The following is a 25,468-nucleotide window of genomic DNA, read 5'->3' on the forward strand; positions in this document are numbered from 1 at the left end:
TTCAATCCAATCCAATCCATTTACATTTTAATGGATTGGATTGGATTTGGTTTGTATTGAATTTGGACTGGATTGGGTCCAATTCATTTGTAAATGAACTCACATTGGATTGGATTGGGTTAGACCAAACCCAGTCCAATTGACACCTCTACGTACAAGTACAATAATCTACTACCACTTTGAATAGTTATGGCTGGGATGCAACTTGGGTAGGCCTAACCTAAGTCCACCCTAACCTAATCCTGAGTTTTTGCGTGAGTTGAACCTAGGGATGACAATTTCCCCCATAAAACCAGACCCATTGCCCTACCCCGAAAAGGGCAAGTTTTCCCTAATCTTAAACGGGGACTAGGTAGGGACGGAAAAAATATTTTTGCCCCGAATTCGGGACAAGGTTTGCATATAATTCCCCAATCCCGCCCCCAACCTAATGGTAAATTAATAAAATATCTATAGATTTAATATTGATTTTTAAAATATCCCTAAGTTTTCCCAAATTTTTAAAATCATATGATCCCATAATTCAATTTGTAAAATACCACCAATTTGTCATAATTCAATTCCTAAATTACTCCCAAATTCTCATAATCCTATTTGCAAAATACCCAAGAATTAGATTATTTTAAGATGGTTGCTCCAGGGTGGAAAATTTTGGAGATTCCCATTCCCCGATGGGGAGTGGGTGCCCCGCACTGTTGCCATTCCTAGTTGGGCCTACATTTTCAGGCTACAAGTTGGGCTTGGGGACCAAAAAACTTGGCCTAGACTAAACATGGTTTGGGCTTTGGTTGAGAGCTCGATTGGCCCTAGATCAACCCTAGCGTGCCCCAACCCAACGCCAAAAAACTATTCCAAACCTAATAGACCCGACTATTAATTGGGATGATTTTGGGTCTGTGATATTTTCTTGATTAATAACTGGTTTAGGATTAGTTCTACTTGAATGTGACACGTTGACAACCCTACTCTCATATCAACCTTCTAAAAAGAACCTAGGGCAAATTTGACATTTTCCTTTATTTTCTTTTGATTAAATTGGTTGAACAACCTTAACAATAATGGACTTGGCACAAAAGAAAATTAATTGGTAAAACAAGATTCGTGTAGCTGGGATAAGGCTTGGTGATGATGATGACAGAAAATTTGGTTGAGCAAATGTTGCAAAAAAAAAAATCAATTATATTATTTAGCACTACAATACCAACTTGTTGGAGTAGCTCAGTTGGTTAGAGCGTGTGTCTGTTAACCACAAGGTCGAAGGTTCAAAGGATATGATAGAAAATAAGGTAATAAGTTAGTGGGATAACATAGACCATAGATTAATTTTCTTTTGGTATTATAGTTGGGCATTGAAGTACAAACAGAATTTTAGCCCATCTAGTGTAGATTAACTCCTTTGCAAAAGAAACCCTATTTTTATTCATGGTGGAAGGGTGATGCCTACAAACATAGACCATAGATTTCTAATATAAAGAAGAATTAGCTTGGACTTCTAACACTTTTTCAGCGTTTTGCTCAACTCAAAGCCTTTAAACTTCTTACTTCCAAAGACCAAATGAATAAAACCATGAATAAATGCTGGTTGAATAAAACCATGAATAAATGATGGTTGCTTTGCCTTCTAAGTGAAATTTCAAAGTAACACCGATCAGAATCCGTGGGTCCGCCATCCATCCTCAGGAGTCATCGGAAATGAGGCATTTTTATTTTCTTTTTTATTAGATTAGGATATACACAAACTATCATTTTATGTATAAAACATACCAACATTGGAGCATTATTTTTTTTATTCATCTGGCAGAGCCTAAAAAGCATAGCACAGAAACCAAAATTAAACGAGGTGTGACTACCCCCCATAACATCAGCAATTAGAAGAAAGCTAAGCTCTCTAGGAGGTATAAGGAATTCCCTATATCGAATCTTAGTGCTCAAAACTAAATTAGCCATAAAATCAGCACATTTATTGGCCTCCCTGTAGTAGTGATTGATACAAACTTCCCAATCTCTATTCAGAAGAGCTTTGATCTCCTCACTTATTGTAAAAAGACGCCAATGGTCATCCTTACCACCCTTAAGAATTTGAATGGTGGAACGCGAATCTGACTCTGAAATGATTTTGCGGTAGCTTGAGTTCCACACCAAGACAACCCACATTTAACAGCCTACAATTTTACCAAGTCGATAGAGAAACTTTCGATGTAAGTGGTGAAGCCTCCTTTCTATTGTCAAAGTTGATCTTGGAGAAGACCCCCAGCTGCAGCACCACCATTCTGGCCCTTGACAACTCCATCTATATTGATTTTAATCCATTGATCACTTGGAACTTCCCTTTTGATGTCTCTCCAGACTCTGCAATTAGGTTGATTCTTGGCAGGAGCATTATGTTGGGCACATAGGAAACTGTCAACATAGGATTTTGCAAGATTTGTAATATAAGTGGGAGTGTAACTAATATTGTTGAACACTTTTTTATTTCGAGCCCTCCAAATTAGCCAATTTAAATAGCTAAAATAAGTCACCTTGAGAGCATTACTAGTCTCAATATTACTTTCAACCCAACTCTTAAAATTTAGTGCACTAGTGGGTGTGGGATGATTATCATATAAATTCCAAACTTCCTTACAGAACCTACAATCCATAAACAAATGATCAATCGTTTCCATGCTTTCATTACACAAGGGTCATTGACTAGGAACCTGAATATTTCTCTTTATTAGAGCATCGCGAGTGAGGAGTTTTCACCCTTAGTTGAAATGGAGCTTTCCAAACCAGATTAAAAGATTGAGCTTTAGGGAGATCATTTTCTTTTCTAATAATTGTACAAGCTGATTTAGTTGAAACATTATCATCTCTAGTGTCGGGCCATATCCAATGATCATTCTTTTTGTGAACCTAAATTTAAAGGGATTGTCATGATTTTTTCAACCATATCACTTGGCAAGAGATAACAAATCAGGTTGATGTCCCAATCACCAGAAGCAGTTATACAGTCTTTAACACTCCTCAAGAAATTTAGTGTCCTCTCCATTCCCAATGGCACGTATGAGTCCCTCCCTAAGAAATTTACAACCTTTAGCTATTCCCTTCCAAATCCAAGAGTCATGACCAGAACATCAGTTCCCCTACCATATTTACTAATTAGGACTTTGGACTACAAACTATCTTGGTTACAGTAGAGGTGCCACGCTAATTTAGTGAGAAGAGCAAGATTTAAGGAGTGAAGGTCCTTAATTCCAAGCCCTCCAACATGCATAGGAGTTAGAATCTTCTCACATTTAATGAGATGCAATTTCCTATGATCAAGAGAACTTCCAAACAGAAAAAATTCTTCTAGCTTTGTCTACATCTTGGCAGGTGCTTGAGGGTAAACAAAAAATTTGCATGGCATGGAGGGGAATTGAGGATAAAGTAGATTGGAGAAGGGTTATCTACCAGCAAGACTAAGAGTATTTGCCTTCCATCCTGCTAATTTGGTTTGAACATGGTCGACCACATAATGGAAGGTATGTTTAGTAACCTTGCCACTAAAAACGGGGAGCCCAAAATATTTATCAAGGTTGTTAGAAGCCCTAACCCTAATATTTTTTGCCAGCATTCAAGTGTGTTTATGGGGAACATTCCTTGATGTGAATAAGATAGATTTATTATAGTTAATTGTTTCTCCAGAAGCATTACAAAAATTATCCAAGATATTTCTCACACAATTAAGCTGAGTAATGGAGGCCTTTAGAAAAATAATCAAGTCATCTACATAGAAGATATGAGATAACTCGGGGTCTGTTCTAGAGAATTTAAATGACTTTATCTCACCATTAGCCACAACTTTATTAAGCATACCCAAAAGAGTTTCTAGACAAATTAGGAAAATGTAGGGAGAGAGGGGGTCCCCTTGTTGGTTTAAATGGTTCAAGAATTTAACTGTTAATGCCAAAATTAGGGGTGGTAATACAACTCTTGATCAATTAACCCATTTCTTAGGAATTTTAATGAAATCAAGAGACTTTATAATAAATGACCAATCAAGCTTATCATAAGCTTTTTCAATGTCAAATTTAATTCCAACAAAACATTCCTTACCACTTTTCCTTTTGAAAGAATGGAGAACTTATTGTAAAATGATCACATTATCCTTTAAATGTCGGTCGGGGACAAAGCTAGACTAGTTTGGGGAAATGAATTTTGGCAAGAGAGGTTTGAGTCTAGCCACAATAAGCTTCACAATTACCTTGTAAATAGTGTTACAAAGACCAATAGGACGGAATTGATTCATTGTTTCAGGGCATTTCACTTTTGGAATTAAAACAATGTGGGATTGGTTAAAATAGTTGGACTTTCAAAGTTGTCAATGCATTCAAAGATTGCATTAGTAAAAGATGGGCCCACAATGTCCCAATGATTTTTGATAAATTCAGAAGTAATGCCATCAGGACCCAGGCTTTTATTGTTTGGCAAACTCCAAACAATGCTTCTAATTTATTGTTCTGTGACTGGGGTGAACCATTGATCAATATTGTTATGAACATCGCCAAAACAAGGATCAAGGTTATGATTTCGATTGACTGAAGATGATGAGTATAAACTAATAAAGTGATTTCTGCACATATTTTTTATCTCATCATCATCAATAATCAACACATTATTTTCTTTAAGGGCCAAAATCTTTTTTGACTGACCCCTCTTAAGAGCCATAGTATGAAAGAATCTAGTGTTTGAATGACCATTTTTTAGCCAATTAAATTTGGCTTTTTGGCTCCATAGAATTTCCTCCTGTTTGAGGATGTTGAAGTCTTCCTTATGGAGAGAAAATTGAAGATCATTGAGGAAACGAGAAGGCCTTGTTTCCAAAAATTTTTGGATTCCCTCAATTCTTTTCAAACTATGTCTTTTCCTTCTGAAAACATTACCAAAAACATTCATATTCCAAGACTTAGTGAGAGATGACAAAGCTTTAGAAGCATTACAAACCAGAGAAATAGTTGAAGACGATGAAGGTACTTGCCAAGCCTCCTTCATCACCTCCTTAAAGGAATCATTTGTAAACCATGCGTGCTCAATACGAAAAGGAGGATTGTGGTTTGGAAACGTACCGGTTAAATCAACAAACAAAGGACAGTGATCAGAGGAAGTTTTTGGCAAATGAATAGTTGTTGCATGAGGGTATATCACTCTCCAATCTGAATTAGCCAGATATAGACCCAAGCAAGCTTTGACATTTCTTATCCCTTGTCGATGTACAACTTTTAGTATTTTTCAATTCAAGAATAAATGTCGATGTACAAATGATTCGCTTCATATCAAGAAAAAAGGGCAAAATAGGATTTTTCTTTTAAATTTTAAACTGGTGAGATAACATTACATATAATCTAAATGAAACTTTTAGTATATTTAAGTCTTTATCCTAAACTTTATATATATATATACTTACAATATTATTTATATTTTAAAATTTTCTTTTATTTTAAGTAAAATTATTTTTCAAAAATACTTTTGATTAACAATTTTTGGGGATTCGTGTTCCTGTGGGGAATCCATCTCCATCGGGGATTGGAGATGGAGGATAACTTTTATCCCCGATGGGAATCAGGTAGGGGATGGGGGTGTTCAAATTCGGTTAGCAAATCGAAAATTGAATCAAGTCAAACCAAAATCCGTCTCTAGTTTTTGTTTCGGTTTTATGGTTTTAAAGAATTTGGTTTTCGTTTTTTTTTGTCCGGTTTGAGAAAAATTCAACCGAATCAAATCAAATTTAAAACTGAATTAACCAAAATAAATACATATATTTATATTTTAGACTTTTTAGTTATTAATATTAATATTAATATTAACATTGCTATTTATATCAATAATACTATATGATATGTATTTTAATTATAAATATTAATATGTTTTACTAATAATTATTAACATGAATATATATAAAATACATTGATATTTTAACTAACCAAATTAACTGATCTAAATTTGGTTCGGTTTATGAAAATGGCCTAACTGAAATGCCAGTTAGGTTCCACTTCGGAACTGACCTACTAGTAGGGGTGTCCATGAAAAACTGAATTGAGAAAACAGAATCGAAAAATGCGATTAATCGAACCGATCAGTTCGGTTTCGATTTGGTATTTTAAAAAACCGAAAGTCTAGTTTAGTTTTCGATTGCACTAGAAAAAACTAATAGTTAACCAAACCGACCAGTATATATATTTATATGTATAATTTATATATTTTAAATATATGTAACATGTTTCCTATCTATTATATATAAATATATACATATATTATATTTATAATAATTTATTTATAAATATATTATATATCATTTATTATTTATAATATAATATTATAAATATATTTATATAATATATATTATAAATATAAAAAATAAAGAACTGAACCGATCAAAAACCAAAACCACCATACTGGTTAAAGTACAACCAGTATGGGTTTGGAGAAATTAGGAATATTGGTGATGTAAAGTACAACCAATGTTTCCGATGTGTAGAGTGGCCAGCAATGTGTCATGCTTAACAGATCCAAACTCTCGATCTGTCCAGTTTCCATTCTTAGGTGATGCAAAATGCAGTTGAACAAATGGTGTAGAGTTCAATTATTTTATCTAATAATTATGTTTTATCTTGTTGGAGTAGCTCAATTGGTTAGAGCGCGTGGCAAGGTCGAAGGTTCAAGCCCTTCTTCTAGCGCTCTTTTTTTCAAAAAACTTTTTTTAGTTTTATTTATTAATCATACATTTAGTAATAATAATGTTGTCAAGTGGTCCCATGGTCTAGTGGTTAGGACATTGGACTCTGAATCCAGTAACCCGAGTTCAAATCTCGGTGGGACCTAATTTTCGTTTTGCCTTCGTTGCTTACTGTAATTCTTTTAGTCTGTCAACATTTCTGCCGTAAGGGTAGGGTTTAAGCTCTTGCCAATTACCATCGTTTTTCGGCTTTTCAGGGTGGATCAAATGGAAGGGTTTTAGGGAACGGTAGTATTCCCTCTTCCCCTTCCCCATGGCTTTAACTCCAATCTCTTTTCTTCTCCTTCGGAATTTATCCTCCATAAACCCTAGTGTATCTCATTCTAGAATTAACTCTCTCATCAGAACTAGTAGACCTTTCTGGTTCTCTCGCTGTGGCAACCTTGTGCCCTTCTCAATAGCTCGGTCCTCTCTCCTGCAAACGGAAACAGACCCCCCTAAGGTTTCAGACCCCAGAACAAGCCTCTCAGATCGTATGCGCTTCGTATTTGATCAAATAGACGCCATTGAGAAGGAGAGAAGCAACAAGGACGAGGCTTTGCAAAGGATTCGCGCCTGGAGGGAAGCAAAGAAGAAAAAATCCGAAGAGGAGGCTTCGGGGTTAAGGGGCCCAGGTGCTGTTGAATCGAGCCCGGCTTTAGATACGGAAGTGGAGGTCAAGAAGAAGGATAACCTGTTCAATAAAGAAGTTGAGTTAGTTCATCCTTGGCCTGAATGGATTGAGTTCATGGAGCGGTTGGTTCAACAGAATTATTTCGATCATCGGAGGAGGGATGAGGATAAAATCATCCAGGGCCTGTCCATTGATGTGACAGAGTTCGTTGAGGAAGGATTTGATTTTACCAGGGATTGGATTGCTGTTCGCACCGCCTGTCTCAACTTTGGGCGTGACCGCTTTGATATCTTGAGGTTTTGCCTTACCATATGCAGTGATTATTTGATATTCTTTACCTGTGGTTTCTATTACTGAATGAAGTTGCTTTGGCTTTTGACCACGGTTTTAACTTTCACTGAGGCCTACAAAAGTTTGATATTTTTACTAAGAAAGCTCTTGGAGTGTAAGCTTGGTGAACAGCAAGAGACATTAGGCTGCAAAACACCTGAGAGCTAAACAAAAGTTTGATTTTCAATCAGTTTAATGGATAATTTTCTCATTGTTATATATTTCAGGTCGTTGTCAAGGCAGGATATTCAAATTCTAGTTGGGTATGGATGCCCTAATGTGGACACCAAAGTGGTGTTCTCTGCAAAGATATTGAGGAAGCATGTACACCTTGATGAAGGAGATGTATGTGTTACATGATTAATTTTAGAAGTTCTTAACTGCCTTTATTTACTGCATGATTAATTTTAGAAGTTCTTAACTGCCTTTATTTACTGTGTAATCTGAATCTTTGGAGATGGTGCTGCATGTTGCATTATCTGTTTCTTCAGCAACTTTACGGTCCTGCATCAATTGCATTAATGAAACCTTCATTCTCAAGTACTGCTTAGATTTAATTAGCCTGGCCCTTTGGGGTAATGATACAATACTTAAATTGCATATCTTGCGTATAATCCTAGCGTCCTACATTATATGATATATCAATGGTAGACAAACTGAGTACTATTATCTTTGTAGAAAATTCATGTTATCAAATCCAGAATATTGTTTTCTGAAATATGAGCTAATAGAAGAATGCAGATTTGGGAATATTAAGCACTTGTTCTTCCAAACTTTACGGTCCTGCATCAATTGCATTAATGAAACCTTCATTCTCAAGTACTTCTTAGATTTAATTAGCCTGGCCCTTTGGGGTAATGATACAATACTTAAATTGCATATCTTGCTTATAATCCTAGCGTCCTACATTATATGATATATCAATGGTAGACAAACTGAGTACTATTATCTTTGTAGAAAATTCATGTTATCAAATCCAGAATATTGTTTTCTGAAATATGAGCTAATAGAAGAATGCAGATTTGGGAATATTAAGCACTTGTTCTTCCAAACCTGAAGGGACCCCCAACCAAGATGTCCTCTACAGACATTGTGCAGATAGATTTTGGCAAGAGGATTCAGGGTCTTGGTGAATTCCTGCAGAATAAGAGACATCTAACACATCATTAGACAGTTCCTAAATGAAAGATAACAATAATAAAGGTAAAGGGAAAAGACATTCCCCAATTCCTCATTATGCATGGATGCAACTTTAAAATAGTTGTGTTATGGAAAAGGGGGCAAATATCTCTCAGTCAGTCCAGTTAACTCTTCTCTGCTATTTTTTGTTGATTTCAATTTTCAATTAGCTTTAGATTTCTTTATTCTTTAACAAGGACTTAAGGATATAGAGAAGGGGAGAAAGATAGAAGCAAAAACTAAACCTGGAATTTGGTGTAAATCACATGAGTCGGAATTTTATAGATGTATTATTGTTAATTAGAAAGTAGGTAGCTGGCCCAAAACCATGCCTAGGTGGTAGTAAGTGGGTTCTAGTCACCTAATTTAATTATGTGTGGAAGTAAGGCCTGAGCCCCCAGGAATACATTAACTACTAGGTGTCTACAATAGGTGCCTGAGCAATCTTCCTTAACAGCAGTATAATGTTACCATGGTTTTGTTCATTGTATTTGACACATAATTAAATAAATAAGTAAATGAAGTTACAAAATAATGGTATCTCCACTATTGTAGGAATCCATTATATGGTAATAATACAAGCATAAACCAGAATGCAAGAGACATAAGCCTCCCAAGCATGTATTTTTAATAAATAAATAACTAAAATATATGATAAAACAAATAAAAATAATATCCCATAAAAATAGGAAAGTTTACAAGGAATTAGAATTTTTCATTTGTAATTCCCAATAATAAAACCATCACATTAAACAGAGAATTGAAGTATCTTCATCCATAATTATATATCATCATTCATCAATATTCACTTGTAAAGTTGCAAATCAAAATTTCAGAATTAACACTTCACATAACTTGAACCACATTAACATAAACAAGTATCTAATCTCATATTCAAATGAATGCATTGCATTAAAAGATATAAAGGTTAGAGCATATAAGGTGTACGCTTCAAGCACCTCTTTGCCTCCACTGTGTTATGCCTTTTAAAACATTGATTTGGATTGATATTTTATAGACAATTAAACATAGTTACATAGCATTGTTATTTATGGAGAATATCTGAATTTATAAAATTAACATAGTCTCCTACCAGAAAAAAAAAAAGAAAAACCAACCTAGTCTATGATAGGATACAATCTTCACTTTCTATCAATTATTAACCATATTCATTGACTTATTATTCTTGGCCTAGTTTCAATCTGTATAATTCAATGTATCATTTTTGTTTTTCTTTTTTTATCCTATTTATCTTGTTCACATAAGTTGCCATGGACCAGAAAAGAAATAAAATAAAAGTGATGTATATTTGTAAAAATTTCTTAATGGTTATCTAAAGGAGGTAGGCTAATATGAGAAGCATATATGGCCTGCAGTGGTCCCACAAAGGGGCAAGATGGCAATTTGACCCTTCCCCATGGAGTCCCGCCCTGGTTGGGGCGGGTTTTTTGACCACTGATTGGGGTTCAGGGCAGGTTCGGGGAAACCCGAAACTTGGGGACAGGGTGGGGATGGTATTTATCCACCCTGCCCTGACCCTGGCCCCGAACATGCCCTGACTATATTATATAAGATAATATATATAAAAAGTTAATATATTTTATTTAATATATTGTATTATACTATATTATATTACATAATATAAAATAGTTCTAAGTAGGTTTCAACAAAATAAAAAGATAAATTTGTAAGTATACAAGTAGGAATGACTGGGGCGGGGCAAGGCAAATTTGGGGATCCCTGTTCCCTGTGGGAATGGGGATGGGGTTAGGATTTCTTGCCCTGACGGGGTTCAGGGTGGAGCATTTGAATTTGGGGTCAGGGATGGGGCAGGCAAAACTCAGCCCCGCCCTGTTGCCATTCCTTGGTAAAATATGTGAATACATAATTCATAGGTTTTGGCCGCTTAAACTCCCGGAGCCTTTCCATGCTCTGAAACTTTCCACAGGAAGGTGATAATTGAATGATTGTAATCATCAGTCTCTCTCTCTCTCTCTCTCTCTCTTTGACATTCAAGTTCAAGATCCCTTTTTGAACTCTCTTTTTTGCTTCCCCCCCCCCCCCCTCATCCTCCTCTTTCACGGAGAGGTGTAGATGCAGTTTTCAGTTTTTGCACCATTAGCCATGACTTAAATCTTTTCCTCTTCTTGTAATCTAAGGTTTCCTTATTTATGTAACTTCTGGGGTTATAACACGTTGTTTTACCATTGGTCATCTATCCAATTTCAGGTCTGTAGTTCATGCAGTCTCAGAAGCTCATGTGACAGAGCATATTTGTTAGCACAGAAGGAGGATGAGGCTAGGACTCTTGATGTTATCCGCATCCTATTGGCATTTGGTTTTGATCATGTCAAAGAATCAGTTCAGAACAAAGCTCTTTTAAAATTGAAATCTATGAAAAGAGTAGTACGTAAGTTGCTTCATGAAGTTGTGAAGTTGAGTGCAATTCCAATAGACCCAAATCTTCCACCACCAGTAATAAAAAAGGCCCCACCAAAGGTGAAGCAACCACCACCTCCTCCAAAGAAACGAGTAGGACGTGATGACATTGAAATGAAGAAAGGAGATTGGCTCTGTCCTAAGTAGGTTTCGTTTTTAGTATTCATAATGGCTTATGGCCTAATTTAAGTAGAAAATGTGTAGACTGAGTACTCATAATAGCAATTTCACAATGATACATGCTGCCACATGTGGTATGTGGAAGGAGTAGAACTCATTTTTTATATGCCTTCTTCCACCAACAATTTGTTTGGTAAGAACGGCTTAAACATCTACTCTCCATATTTCTGGTCCATTCACCATTTTGTCCTTTCAAATCTTGTGAGATCAGGTGGTTATGGTCATCTAAAATGGTTAAACTTTACCATGTCTTTGTTTGGACATATTGAATTGTGGTCTCACTGCAATGCATGTGTATCATGTAAAATCATGTTTGCGCTATCTGTACTTCAGTTTTCTTTTATAATTTGCTAGTAATGAGGGTGAGCATTATTTGCAGGTGTGATTTCATGAATTTTGCAAAGAACACTGTGTGCTTACAATGTGATGCCAAGAGGCCAAAGAGACAATTACTTCCTGGAGAATGGGAGTGTCCTGAGTATCTCTCTCTCTCTCTCTCTCTCTCTCTCTCTCTCTCTCTCTATATATATATATATATATATATTTTTTTTTTTTTCTATCTCTCTATCTATGCGTTCTTTGATTTGATCATATTTCTCCTATCATTCTGCAGATGCAACTTCTTGAATTATAGGCGGAACATGGCATGCTTTCATTGTGATCACAAACGCCCATCTGATGAATATATGGAAAACCAAATGCAATCAAGGACACATGGTCAATCTTCGAGGTTACAAAGGGTTGCCAGCAAGTCCGAGGTTTCAAATGCCTGGAATTTTGATTTTGATGATAATGAATCTGATGGTGCAGATGTTGCTGCTTTTGAGTTTGCAGATCCTCCCAAAATGGGTGAAGAGTCTTCTTTTGATGCCCATGCTCCAGGAGGAACTCCAAGGGGATTTGTAGATGATTCCTTTGAGACCAGCAGGGTCCCAAGAACCAATGAAAGAGGATATCCGGATGCTAGTGAAAGGAAGTCAAGGATGGGGTTTGATGACTTTGATGATGAAGAAGATGATATTGATTCTTATGAGCTAGACATACAAACTAACAGTTCAATACAAGCTGCTTCGTCTAAAGATTTCTCAGATGTTGATGGTTACTCCGTCTCTGAAGATTTGGACATCCCTGACATTTCCCATGCTCGTCAAGCAATTAGTTCCTCTTCGTACAATAACATGTCAAGGCTGAGACCAGGAAACTATTCTTCTGAATCTGAGGATAGTGAACAATGTTTCGATTCAGATGAAGAACTTTCAGCCCATCGTGAACGGAAATTTAGTCATATTGCAGATTCTAGACGGAGAAATAAGGGCAGAGATGCAGGTGGCCCGTACAGGGGAATCACCTTCGGTTCAGATGTTGATGAACTAGATTCTGGTACTGATGGTGATGAATATGACAATGATGGCTATGATGATGTAGACAAGCGATTTGGCTCCAGGAGTAAAAGTAATAAATGGGATCTATATAGAAGGGATATTGGGAGAGGAGGTTCTGAATCTGATGGTGAGAATATACAGTCTCGTTTTAATAAGAAAGGGACCGCTGATAGAAGGGGAAACACTTACCGAGGTCACCCACATTTTGATTCCAGAGGTGATGTACAATTTAGATCCAACAGTAGAATGTTTGGCAGGAGGGACTCTTTTGGCAAATCTAATCTTGATAGAACATATCAAGGTTCTCGCAGGACTGGGAGAGGATCTCAGAGAGGTGACTTCAGTGGACAAAGAGTGAATAATAGAGGAGGCAATTTGTGGAATTATGGAAGGAGGGACTCTTTTGGAAAATCTAATCTTGATAGAACATATCAAGGTTCTCGCAGGACTGGGACAGGATCTCAGAGAGGTGACTTCAGTGGACAAAGAGTGAATAATAGAGGAGGCGGCAATTTGTGGAATTATGGAAATCGTGGAAATGACAAACGGTTTAGGCATCAGCAATGGGGGAAATACAATGAATTCAATAACCCATCAGACGTGTATAGAGACTTTGATAATAATAATAGACCAAGGAGGCGCATAATTGAGAGAGGAGATCATGGAAGAGCATGATTTCTAATTAGGCTGGAATCCAGGTTCTTACACAATTCATAGTCATTCGAAATGGTTGGGAAGGCAAAATGACTTGGTTTAACTTGCAGAAATCTGACAAAATTCAATTGTTGTCTTCCTATGTGAATACACGGGATCAGTAGAAGATGCTGGGAATTGTCACTGAGCCATTGTATTTATACACAGTTTTCTATTTATTGTCATTTCATGAGGCATGTCAAATGCATATTTTGAGGGAAAATTGCTTTTTTTTCTTCTGCAATGGGTTTATGTTCAAGTTTCTCTGGTTAGAACTTAAAGGCATGCCATTTTTATTTTGTCAAGACTTCTCACAAATAGTATCACTAATTCACTTTGAGTGATCTACATGTTCACGTTTGTGTTGCGCGGGCAAGGTGGATCCATTGCATGTTGGACGCACCAAGTTTCAAAATATTGGGCGTATCAGCCTGTATCCAGGTTTGCTTTTAATATTTTTTTGGGTAATTGTTCAAAACCCACCATCACTTTTTCTCTGAATTCTTTTAAACCCACCACAATTTTTCAAAACGTCTAAAACTCACTATGTCAGTGAGATTTTATTTTCTAAAAATACCCATTACAACACGTTAAGTTGAATGACCCAAGTTGCCCACATCAACCTAAATGCATATTTCATGACTGAACTGCCACTAAATGCATATTTCTGAAAAAATGGTACCAACACCCACAAAGGTTATGTTTAGGTGACAGTTCGAAAAAAAATAAAGTGTTAACCCTATTTAGTATTTGTTAGAGTGACGTCTCTTTGGCACAAAGAGGTGAGCCAGACATATATACCTCAATTTACTTATCAGCTACAGCGAGATGAAGAACTGTATTCCCATCATCATCCCTCAAGTTTACAAAATCGCCATCATCCACTGGCTCCAACAACTTCAATGCCTCCAGGCGGTCATACTTCACACAGAGGTGTAGAATGGTCCCTCCATGATCCAATTGTAGTCGAGCTGCTTGTGGTTTTGCTTGAACCAATTCTTTCAAGACTTCAACTCGGCCTTTCATTGATGCTAGATGAAGCGGGGTATTCCCATCTTTGTCACGAGCGAAGCCAGTGTCGGGGCCAACCAACAACTCTTTTACAATATCAATATACCCTGTGTTTGGCTGATGCCAAGTGAAGAGGTGACTGCCGTTTTCTTAAGTCAGCTTCGAGAGCAAGCTCCAGCTTGCACCGTAGAAGCTCTCACACAAAATTGAGGTGACCGAACAACACTGCTACGTGCAAAGGAGTCTCGCTGACGCAAGATACAATCACCCTATCGAAAATAAGCAGGTCTTCTCGAAGCAATTCAAGCAAGGAAGATACACTCTCTTCCGAAGCTTCTGCATGAAAACGTTTCTCCACTCTCTCTCTCTGCAGATCAATCGCTTAGTAATTGCAGGATATAAATTCGCCTCCTCAGCCCTCCCCTTGATAAATAATGTTGGGAGCAAGAGTCAAGTCGTCGAGTCAGAATCTGGTCTTTTATTCTATCAAATCTCCCTTCAAAATTCCGATAGCCATTGGCGACCTCTCCCACCTCTTGGCCCTTGCATTCTATAACATCCCCATTGTGAGTTTTGGACGTTTTGAAAAGTTGTGATGGGTTTAAGAGAATTCAGAAAAAGTAATGGTGGATTTTAGACAATTTCCCTTTTTTTTTAGTTGGTTTTTTCAAAAGGGATTGATTCAAGGCCCATCTACCCCTGATCAGGTAAGGGTGTATGAGGAGGTCACTGATAAGATATCTATCGGATGATATTTTGAACCTTGGGATTCATAAGGAATAACCCTTTGTTGAAAATTTAAGGATATGTTTGATTCGTGATCGGAATCAATATGAAATCCCTTTGGAATAGTCTATTCCCCCACCTGTTTGGTTTAGACTGGAATCAGAAATTCAGAATCAGGTTCCATAATATTAAGATACATGCATGATTGGGAAGAAGGGTTGGAATGATTTCATTCCAAGAGGGGGTTGAAATGCCATCTCGCCAAGAATGAGAATCTGTCCAAGGCCCAACCAAGTGATTAGAATCGTAATGGGCCACTCTGATTTCGATTCCAGATCCCTATTCCAACAAACCAAGTCCACTCACAACAGAAAATTCCAAATGCTTCTTCTTCTAGGGTTTTAGGTGTGCACAGATTTCATTTGACTCCCTTGACAAATGGAAATTTGGACATTCTTCCATGGAACACTTGCGATTTGAAAATTTAAAAGATAATGAAGGGTAAAAACGTCTTACCACATCATATTCCAAGTTCCAACAATGGAGGTTTAATAAGTCCCGTCAGAAACCAGAGAAGAGGTTCACGTATTGATCATAAACCTCAGGGGAGCTTTTGAAATCGTCTTTTTTTTTTTTAATTCTTCTTTTGATCGTTATGGACCATGGTGTATGGTTAGAAGTTGGAACAATCGAAGAATCCATTAGTTTGCCTTTAAGCTGAAAGAACATAGAAGTGAGGCATCATTTGCTGCTGAAAGAACATAGAAGTGAGGCATCATTTGCTGTTTGTGTTTTCTTTTACAGTCCAACTAATGGACGGAATACTACTGCTCACAAAACCTCATCAGATACTCAAGAATGTTACCACATTGAACACAGAATTGATTCTCAAAACTATCAATCTGAGATTAGACATGATCACAATATTACATATAAATTCTATACAACTCTTTATACAGACGTATATGGTCATGAAACAGAGTGGCGCCTTCGCTTCTGAAATAGAAACCGAGCTTCTGAATTAGCCCTGGACCCAATTGGTTTTACATCTCTTATCCGGAATAGGGCATTGAGCTTGCTTAATTTTTTGGCGAGAGACTTCAACATCTTATTAGCAGGATTCGATCGAATAAGCTCCTGTTTCATAGAGACATGTTCCTTCTCCAGATCAGTTAGCCTCATTCTCATCCGTGCTACTTCAAGCTTTAGCTCCCTGTTCTCTCTTCTCACAGAAGCATAGTTATCTCTTGGAGATATGGCCCCACTACCGGCACCACTGCTTGAACGTTGAGGGAATTGGGTATTGGTTGAACCAAAGAATAATTGATTGTGACCTCCATTCATTGCATTCCGAAGCCTTATCTGCTCAAAATACAGCACTTGCACAGCCATTTGCACAGGCAGCCTTTCGTTCTGAGCTGCGTGGCTGCAGGCTTCATGAGATAATTTTTGACAATCAATGGTTTTGCAGAGTCGGTAGCGCTCAGAATCCTTCATGTTGGGATGAACCTGTCAGTAGGACTTTGTCTGAGAAAAAAAAGGAACGAAGAAAAAAGAAAGTTGTATACATGTAAATGTAAACAAAGTTAATATGTATGGATGGAGAAGAGTTGTGAGAATTTGGGTCTTGCCTTGAGAAAGATATCAACAGCTCTGTATAACCCATCATTCATGGTACGAGCATGATCCGGAAGTAATTCTGCTAGAGCAATGAACTTTGATGGCATCAAGTTTGGATCTAGTGCAATTTCTGCAAGATAATTGTCCAAAAGCTTTGACACCTTAAGAATTGAGCTTTGTTTAGGAGATCTAGGGCTGTCAAAGTCATAAACCATTTCACTTTCGTCCCTCGAGTTCTCCTCCTCCTCATCTTCATCCAAGTTCAGGAAGATGGAGAAGATTCTCAATATTGTTTCTGTGTCATACAGTGAATGATGATTGTTGCCATGTGAGTTTGCTGGTATGAGGATATCTTCAAGAATTGCTTGGTCCAGCTGTAGTCCCATTCTCCTCTCTAAATCAGCTCTGCAAGCAGTAGAAGCTGACCCAATTATTGCAGTTTTCAACAGGCTGGAAAGAAAAGCCATTGGTACTGAACTCTTTCTTGACTGGGTTGGTAGCAAACCTACGATTGCTTCTATAATCACTCTCTGTTTCTTCTGCAATTCTGAATCTAGTATGCTTCCTTTAATCAATTGAGGGTCTTTGACTATGATACCTTGAAGAGAGTTATGTGCGTAGTTTATCAAGATCTTGCTGATCATATCCTGTTTCAGGCCTTTCGATTTTACTGCAGATAGAACACGTTGGAAGAAATCTAGATTAAGCTTGGCAAGTGCTTTTCCCCACCAGTCTGATGGTGTCTCTGGTTCTATGTTTATGATGGGTTTGGCAGCAAAGTTCTGCTCTAATTTAGATAAGCCAGATGTTAGCTGCTCTTTACAGGCATTAGATGCAATCCCATTGATAATCCTGCTGACCAAGTTGATCTCTTCTGCTATGGGAAGCAGAGTTTCACAGTGGTGAAGAACATATATGGAGTTTGAGATGTTCGAGATCACCATCTCCTTGATATATATTTCCGTTCGGTATTCCAAGTTTTTCTCAGAAAACTCCTCTGTCATTTCCAGGTAATGAGCTGCACATCGTAGCATGGCGACATTTGATAGTGTGATCTCTATGTTCACACCATAACAAAATTTTGCAGCTAGCTCAAATGCCTCTGATCCACCTGGAACAGATGGAAGATTTATCCCTGAAACTTTGGAATCCTTTGCTTCCAACAAAAGTTTCCGAATCTTTCCACTCCGAGAAACCAGAGGGAACTGCAAAAGAACCATAGAACACAAGGAGTGATTATGCTTCAGTGAGGAAACTAAAGCAATTGAATTCCAAGCCAAGCTTGTTTTCCAACATAAAGACAGAGAGAGAAAAAAATCCTTCACTACTGTTCTCAAAAAACAAAACCTGGAAAATAGAATACAAGGAGTGATTATTCTCTGTAATCCTAACAACAGAACTCTTACCTTGTGAATTGGAAAAGTTACTGCTCCTACTTCAACAATAAGATCACTAGAAACGTCAGAAATCGGCCTGCAATGACATACACTGTTAGATTTCCATCACCACACCAATGGAAAAGAATAAACAATCTGGAAGACAATAGGCTACATATTTTACTGATAAAGAAACATAGCATACATATTTGTTAATGCAAATAATTCAACAGCTGTGTAGAAAACCAATGATGTCAACTGCAACCACAATGCTTTGAAACCATAAGCTCCAAAAATATTGAGGCCAGTGACATGTGGAATTTGAACAATTGATCAATCAAAATAATGTAAAATGTTATCTATTAGGATTTTATGATTCAACATAGTCGGCCCAGATAAGAAAGCGTGTGAATATATCTAAGAACTGTACTCCCAATATGATTTTCACAGAGGGTTAAGTCGAAAAAGGATAAGGTTGAGTCACTGAAGGTGGAAAGCTCCATTCAAGATTCCAAAAGTTGGAGTTGCTTGAAAGTTTTAAAGTCCTTGATGCACCAAATCACATTTAGTTGCAGGGGATGGGACAGACAGGCCATCTGGGTTTCTTTGGTTTTATTAGGAAGCTGTGTTTTGTTTCTGTGTCCTGAATGGTCTACAAAGCTTGTCATAGTCATACAACTGTGTATGCAACTTTTCAGTACTGTGGAGAGCCCAAACTCAAATTCTTTAGTGCCAGGGTCTAATTTCTTAAAATTTTTCAGGTTTCAGGTTGAGGCCAGGATTAAACCTAACTGTCACGATTCGTCACGTTACTGTACCTATCAGGAAGATAGGCACTTGGAATCATACCACAAAAATGTTCTTTTGTTCATTTTCAGAGGTACTCAGATAAAACATTCTGATGGGAAATAGAGATTTGCAGTACCTCCAGAATTGCATTTTTCATCTTTGGTTTCCCAGATGGCCCTGCCTGTGTTGGATCACAACTTCAGCCTCTGTTTGAAGATTATTCTTTAATAAAGCAGATATGCTGTTACAATTGTTAGGCAAAAACTCATCAGAGTTATGATATATCGATTTTTATAAGTTTCCCCTGATAAACTAGTTATTTGCACAAAAACAACTTGTTTAGATAATTAATCTTCAGATATTTTGTTGGTTCTACCAACGCAGAAGGAATTATATTTAACTTATTTGGTTAAATAAGTGGCCAAATTAGGCCAAAATGATGGTGATTGAACACACCAAACAAACCCAAGAAACTTCAGCTTCAGTGCTACTGCAGCAGAGTACCCATATCAGAATTTTGTTTTTCCTTTTTCTTTTTCTTTAGTTAAATTTTTAACACAACCAAGATTTTTATAATCCAAAACCGAAAGTTCAAAGCACTTGCTTGGTCCAAAATCTTTGGTTGCAGCTCCAACCGACCCTTGCATGCAATACAAGGTCGAGACAAAGATTGTAAATTAACAGAATACCAGGCTGACACTTTTAATGAAGATTCAATGGTAGCAATAGTAATGTGAGGACCGAGTTGTTTTGCTTGTACTTTGTTAGTAGTAGTAGTAGTAATGAAGAAGAAGAAGAAGAAGAAGAAGAATACCATTCAGTGGTGTGCCTGGTACTCGAATTTGGACGAAATGACCTCTTCCCAGAAATACTTGGCTTCAATTCACCAACAGTAGCAGAAACCATCTTGTCAAAGACACCCCAATTGAACTCTTAACTCCCAGTAGATGATCTCTACTACCAACCCCACCAGGCAGCAAGCTTCCGCCTCTCTCTCTCTCTCTCTCTCTCTCTCCCCACACCCCAACTGTATTTTACCGACCCATATTGATAAGAACACATAAAAATTACTTGCAGAGAAAATATGAGAGGTTTAGGGACTCTCCCTCCTCCTCCTCCCCCTCTGTATTTTTTCTTAATATTTTTTGGAAGGTGAAACGTGAAAGCTGGAGTGAGCTGAAAGTTACATGAATCATGCAGTATTAGGGATGAGAGATGTCGTTGTGTTGTTCCAAGTTTTTTTTTAATATTTTGCAAAGGCAAGAAAATAGTCATCCTTGCACTTTTCGGTGAAAGTGGGGTGAAATAGCTTTTAATTTGATTTATTTTTTCTGGGTTGCAGGAATCCTGAAAGGCTTGCAGCGCTTTTGGGGTCTGTAATCATGGCTAGTGAAAGCTACCCAAATAAAGTTTGGCTTAAAGCCACTCCAAATTATGTCAAAGTTCATTGCCGATGATGGCTTGGTTTATACATAGTAATTGATAATTAATTTAACATGTATTAACAGTTCCCTGAGAATTTCATTGGTCTGGCTGAAATGGGTTTACTTAGGTTTTGATGTTCAGTAAATTATAAGGCAGGTTCTGCAAAAGAATGTATGCCTGAGTGAAGGAAAGGGATGGATAATGAAGATCAATGGGGGATGTTTGGTGGTGATCAGTGATCAGTGATCACACTGGTAGGGAGTCTAGGGACTAGGGAATCAACTCCCTGTAAGAGGAGTCTTTTGTCATTTGGTAAAAAAGGGTGTAGTGTAGGGGCTGGGATGTGTGCATTGAAGTGTAAAGGCAAAGGGACAGCAATAGTCCAAGGGAGTTTGGAAGGAAGGAGGATGGATATTGAATCATTAGAGCAGGTGAAGAAAAGCTGGTGGCCACAATTATAGTATAGAGAAAACATGTGAGCCCCCTCTCCATTCAACTTCTATACAGACTTGATAGCATATGATGCACCATTATACTGTATGTACCAACAAAACAGTTGACCCCATCAGCACCAGCCCTTTAAAGTCTAAAGTGCACCACGCTAACATTAGCTCTAGCTAGCTGCATGTGGAAGCAACAACCCTTTGGCTTGGTTGGATGATTCAAGCCAAAGGTTTTTTTTCCCTCTTTTTGGGGGGTTTAGAGTTTGACAACATGGTTAATACTTGGTTAGTGATTTAAAACAATCCAACTGATACTTAGGTGCCTTTTGGTAAGTCTTTTTACGAAGATATTTCAACCAAGGTTCAAAAAATTGTTACATATCGGCTCATATTGGCCAATACATATCATAACGCCCCTACAGGGGTTGTATCGGGTCAGGACCTGGTTCAGAGGGTATCTGGGACTTAAACCGGCCCCTCTGAATCAAATCGAAAAAAAGTAAAAGTAAGAAAAAAAAAGGACTGATACTGGCCGATATGCCCTACCGACGTATCGGCCAGTATCGATACTTTGAACTTGCTTCCAACAGCTTAGATAGCTAAAAGATGTAATGAGCTTTTGGGATTTTGTCTTTAAAGACCTAGAATGTTTGGTAAGTATCTTGTCCACTGTGATCTACAGAGTTGTTAAATGAATGATTTTGGTGTAGAAAGGCAGAAAGCTGCATTTGAAGCTTCCAGATTTTTTTTTCATTTTGGGCTTTCATGAACTTTTTAGGACATAAATCTTTGTGGCTTTCCATCTTTCATTGCCAAACAGTGAAAGACCAAATTTTGGTCTTCCAAGTTTTAAAAAGCTCGAAAGATCACACGAAAAAACTTGTCAAACTCCTCCTTTATCAACCTTCCATTGGAATGGAGTGGTAAAGGATGGCTCTAACCCTAACATCCATTGGAATAAATTTAATCAAAAGAAAATAATCACTCTATTCAGTCAGTTTTATTCTTTGTTGGAAGAAGGAAGATACACTGTTGCTGAAGAAGAACCCAGATCCCTTATTCTCTCTTCTTCCTCATTCTACACTGTTTGGTAGATTTGGGAACCAAATGTTGCTTTTATCATAAAAATTAAAAAAGAAACCAAACATTACTTATTTCTAAAAGCTTGTTATGAAGTGTTAGGGGTATTTTTAGAATAAACAATCATGGCCCGTGCCTTTATAAACATATTCCTCTTACTTGGTTTAGGTTTTTCAGACTGACAATACAAATGGCTCTTAAATAGCAGGTCCATTAATTAAACAGATTGTAAACTCTAGGAAGGCCAATTAAGATGGTGTTTGGTATCGATGTATCTTTTCAGAGAAACGGTGCCAGCTCAGCATTATCAGATAAACAGATCTCTGAAAAATCTGAGAGCCATTTATCAAAAAAACGCTAAATCTGATGCTTCTCATTTTTAAGACCATTTTCTTACTGTTTGGCTTATATGGCGCCTAATGTCGTTGAGGTGTAAAAAATCATACAAAATATTTAAAGTAGATTTTTGTCTCATTTTTTAAGACGAAATTGTATAAAGCATTTATTTTATAAATGCCATCGATACCAAACAACCGCTAAGTATATTGATTATAAATTATAGGGGTATTTTAGTAAATTACCCAATTTTATATTAAGACAAAATAGGCTGCCCCAGGTTGGACAGGGAAGCTTTCTAATCTCAATCTCAGACCAAAAGCAGGCTAGAGTGGAATTCGGGCTGGGCCTCTCCATGAATTGTCGACTTTTAGTTGTAGGAAATGAATAGACCTCTACCCCCCATGACTTCTGGACAACCACATAAAACATGAGGAATGATTCATAAAAGAATCTGTTTGCCTCTTCATTTTAGGGTCCATGGGCCGACACTTTGACCTAAGAATCCCACCAGCTAGATCCATTGGGTGTGGGTCAAATCTCCTCACTGTTAGTTTCTTACTATGAATCACTGTTGTCATACTCCGATGGTCGAACCATTTGGACCGAAAACCGGCACCCGGAATGGTTCTTGAAATGCCCAGTTCTTAGCTTTAAAAGATCATCTAGAACCATTTATCCATTTATTTATTTGTTTGTTTTTGACAGTTTTTAATTTGAGTGAGTCAAGCAGTTGAACCAGATGGTTGTACCATTAGATCCGTGACCCAGTGTCTTAAAACGTTTCATCTACAGTCCGAGTCAATAGCGCTGTTTGCATGGACAAGACAGGTCGGATCATTGCTGTAGGGACTAACTGATTAAGGTACAAGGTTTTATGTTGAGTTACAGTACGAGAATTTGAATTCCGTAGAAATAACATTATCACTATATTGAGTGGGACCCTTATCTTTTCTAGGCTCAGTTGAAACAGAATGGGCCTTAGGGCCCAGTTGTATGAGCCATATCTTTGCCGACGCCAAATTGATTATGGGCCCTACTTAGGCCCACCCCAACAATTAGCCCATTGAAGATTCTGTGTAGGTAGCATTAGCAAGTATTAATGTTCCTAGAAAACCTTGATAACAAGCCCAACTGCACTAGTAAATAAAAGTAATTTTCCAAGAATGTGGAATCAATTTGTCTGTCCCAAACAGTGCTAAATTTCTCCTTCTAGCAAAGGAACATAATACATTGAACACTTTGGGGAAAGCAAAGGTGATATGAAAATCACAAACAATGCGAAAAAAAAAAACAAGAGAAGGGGGGGGGGGGAGAGAAGAAAGTAAAAAAATATCTGTTTGCCTAAAAGCACCTTTTGTTTTGCTTTTCCAAATCTCCAGTAACTTCTAATCTTCTAAAGTATATAAAGGGGAAGTTGATTGATGAACTTGACATTTTCAATTTGCCCTGTTTTAGTATTATTAAAAGTTAAAGCAGCAGATTAGGAAATGGCCATCTAATTCTAGGGTAGGAATCAATTGTTGACGTGATTTGCAGAGTAATTAATTAACCCATTTGAAGACAGTGAATGACCAAAGATCAACCCAAAAAAGCTAGAAGCCTAGAACAGACCATAGCCATCCAATCAGATACAGTGATATACTCTACCACTTTGGCAGACAGGATTGGTGATCGATATGATATTTATCTTTCTTCATTCAACTTTCCAATGAAGTCTCATCGACATAACCTAGCTTCTATTGTTATTTTTCGTTTTGAATCTTACAAATCTAAAGTTACTGAATGAAGTTTACTTAGGGTGCATTTGGGTAAGCTTCAGGAATGGTGCTTTTAAAGCCCAAGAGCAGAAAAGCTCAAAAGTATTTTGGGGTTTGAAAGTGTTTTGTCTTCAAGCACTTGTTGGCCCAATTTCGTTTCTCACAGCCCAAAGCTCAAAGAATAAAGTTTATCCAAACAGGGCATTATTACTTGTTAATTCATTCATATTTTTAAGGGTAGATTGCTGAAAGATCCGCTGGAGTTTTTTATCATTGCTAAAACCTCCCATTGATTTTGGTAATTGCAATCAATCACCTCCCCTGAACTTTATGATACCATTGCAAGTAGATCCTTCTGTTAAAACCCTGTAACAATTGGTTCACAATACCCACACAATTACTTTTGATCAAAATGTTTATTTTCCAAATTTTCTTTTCATGTCAACTACTACTCCAATCCCTTCTAATCTCTTCTCCAAAATTGATTCACTTTCCAAGTTTGCCCTTTATAATACCAATCATGCAAAGGAAAAACTGCAACTTTAAACTCTCTTTTTTTTTGTTGCTCAATGTACATAAAATTTGTATTGTTTTTTTTAAGGTTTTTAAAGTCGAACTGGACAACGAACTAGTCAGGGGTCCGGTTCCCGGGCTGAACAGTCCAACCATTCGAACTGAACAGATGGTCAGTTCTGACAAAAAATTAAAAACTGGCCAAACCATTGAACGGTTCGACCGCCTGGGTCAGCGGTTTGCTGACCAAATCAATGTTTTTTGGGGAAATAATGATTTTGGGATAAAGCGGAACCTGACCAGTACCCAGTTTTTACAGTCTAATCGTCCTGTCTGATCCGATTTTGAAAACTATATTTTTTTTCAAAAAAAAATTAGTCTCAATAATAACAGTATAGGTATTTTGAACATTTTCATGGCTTTTATTAGAGGATTTTAATAAAGGACATCTACTGATAATTATGTAAAAAGCTTAGGTGAGGTGATTGCAATTACCAAAATTTGGGGGTGGTTTCAGCAATTTACCCTAGAAGAAGGTAAAATGTGGGCCAAGTTTTGATGTTTCAAATTTCTGTTGCTAATAATCAGGCGGGTTTTGTGGGTGAATGATAATTGTGCAGCATGGCTGCCTCTGATAATGGATACAATAGGTTTAGTGGCAGCTTTGATCTGACATTTTGGGTCGGGTGAGTGGTTGGAAGAATGAAGATGAAGCTTTGGTTGTACACAATGGTCTTTCTGTCGGTGTAACTGTAGGTTTTTCTTTTTTAAGCCTTCATCCCACCCTGTTTTTTAGGGTTTCATTACTTAGTATACAGA

General features: G+C 37.3%; 2 protein-coding genes and 1 non-coding gene across 4 annotated transcripts; 2 read left to right on the forward strand and 1 right to left on the reverse strand.

Moving 5' to 3' along the window:
* Positions 1-6,767: 6,767 nt before the first annotated feature.
* Positions 6,768-6,839, forward strand: TRNAQ-CUG (transfer RNA glutamine (anticodon CUG)). Its single transcript has one exon. It is a non-coding gene; the product is annotated as a tRNA-Gln (tRNA).
* Positions 6,840-13,918, forward strand: LOC148861596 (zinc finger (Ran-binding) family protein). Its single transcript, XM_088941914.1, has 5 exons — positions 6,840-7,663; positions 7,925-8,042; positions 11,106-11,458; positions 11,875-11,973; positions 12,109-13,918. Exons 1-5 carry the CDS (start codon positions 7,008-7,010, stop codon positions 13,550-13,552), a joined length of 2,670 nt encoding a protein of 889 aa, XP_088798040.1. The 5' UTR covers positions 6,840-7,007; the 3' UTR covers positions 13,553-13,918.
* Positions 13,919-16,188: 2,270 nt separating this feature from the next.
* Positions 16,189-20,365, reverse strand: LOC148861597 (Phototropic-responsive NPH3 family protein). Of its 2 annotated transcripts, none has more exons than XM_088941995.1 (4): positions 19,907-20,365; positions 18,334-18,400; positions 16,939-18,132; positions 16,189-16,816 (listed from the first exon to the last, which is right to left on the reverse strand). In XM_088941995.1, the coding sequence occupies exons 1-4, from the start codon at positions 19,996-19,998 to the stop codon at positions 16,277-16,279; spliced, it is 1,893 nt and encodes a 630-aa protein (XP_088798121.1). In that variant the 5' UTR covers positions 19,999-20,365; the 3' UTR covers positions 16,189-16,276. The 2 variants fall into 2 exon arrangements, with proteins under 2 accessions (XP_088798121.1, XP_088798122.1); XM_088941996.1 differs by lacking the exon at positions 19,907-20,365 and adding an exon at positions 18,509-18,817.
* Between the last annotated feature and the right edge of the window lie 5,103 nt (positions 20,366-25,468).

The sequence above is a fragment of the Nelumbo lutea genome, chromosome 4 (assembly GCF_056320005.1).
Source record: "Nelumbo lutea isolate HS-2025 chromosome 4, American lotus-T2T, whole genome shotgun sequence".
NCBI lineage: Eukaryota > Viridiplantae > Streptophyta > Magnoliopsida > Proteales > Nelumbonaceae > Nelumbo > Nelumbo lutea.

Excerpts from the sequence above, each read along its gene's own strand:
- LOC148861596 (XM_088941914.1), top strand. The coding sequence starts at position 7,008 with ATGGCTTTAACTCCAATCTCTTTTCTTCTCCTTCGGAATTTATCCTCC. Across the intron at positions 8,043-11,105 it reads TACACCTTGATGAAGGAGAT|GTCTGTAGTTCATGCAGTCT; the intron begins GTATGTGTTACA and ends ATCCAATTTCAG. Across the intron at positions 11,459-11,874 it reads GGAGATTGGCTCTGTCCTAA|GTGTGATTTCATGAATTTTG; the intron begins GTAGGTTTCGTT and ends CATTATTTGCAG.
- LOC148861597 (XM_088941995.1), bottom strand. The coding sequence starts at position 19,998 with ATGGTTTCTGCTACTGTTGGTGAATTGAAGCCAAGTATTTCTGGGAAG. Across the intron at positions 18,133-18,333 it reads TAACTTTTCCAATTCACAAG|TTCCCTCTGGTTTCTCGGAG; the intron begins GTAAGAGTTCTG and ends GTTCTTTTGCAG. Across the intron at positions 16,817-16,938 it reads CTGTTGATATCTTTCTCAAG|GTTCATCCCAACATGAAGGA; the intron begins GCAAGACCCAAA and ends TCCTACTGACAG.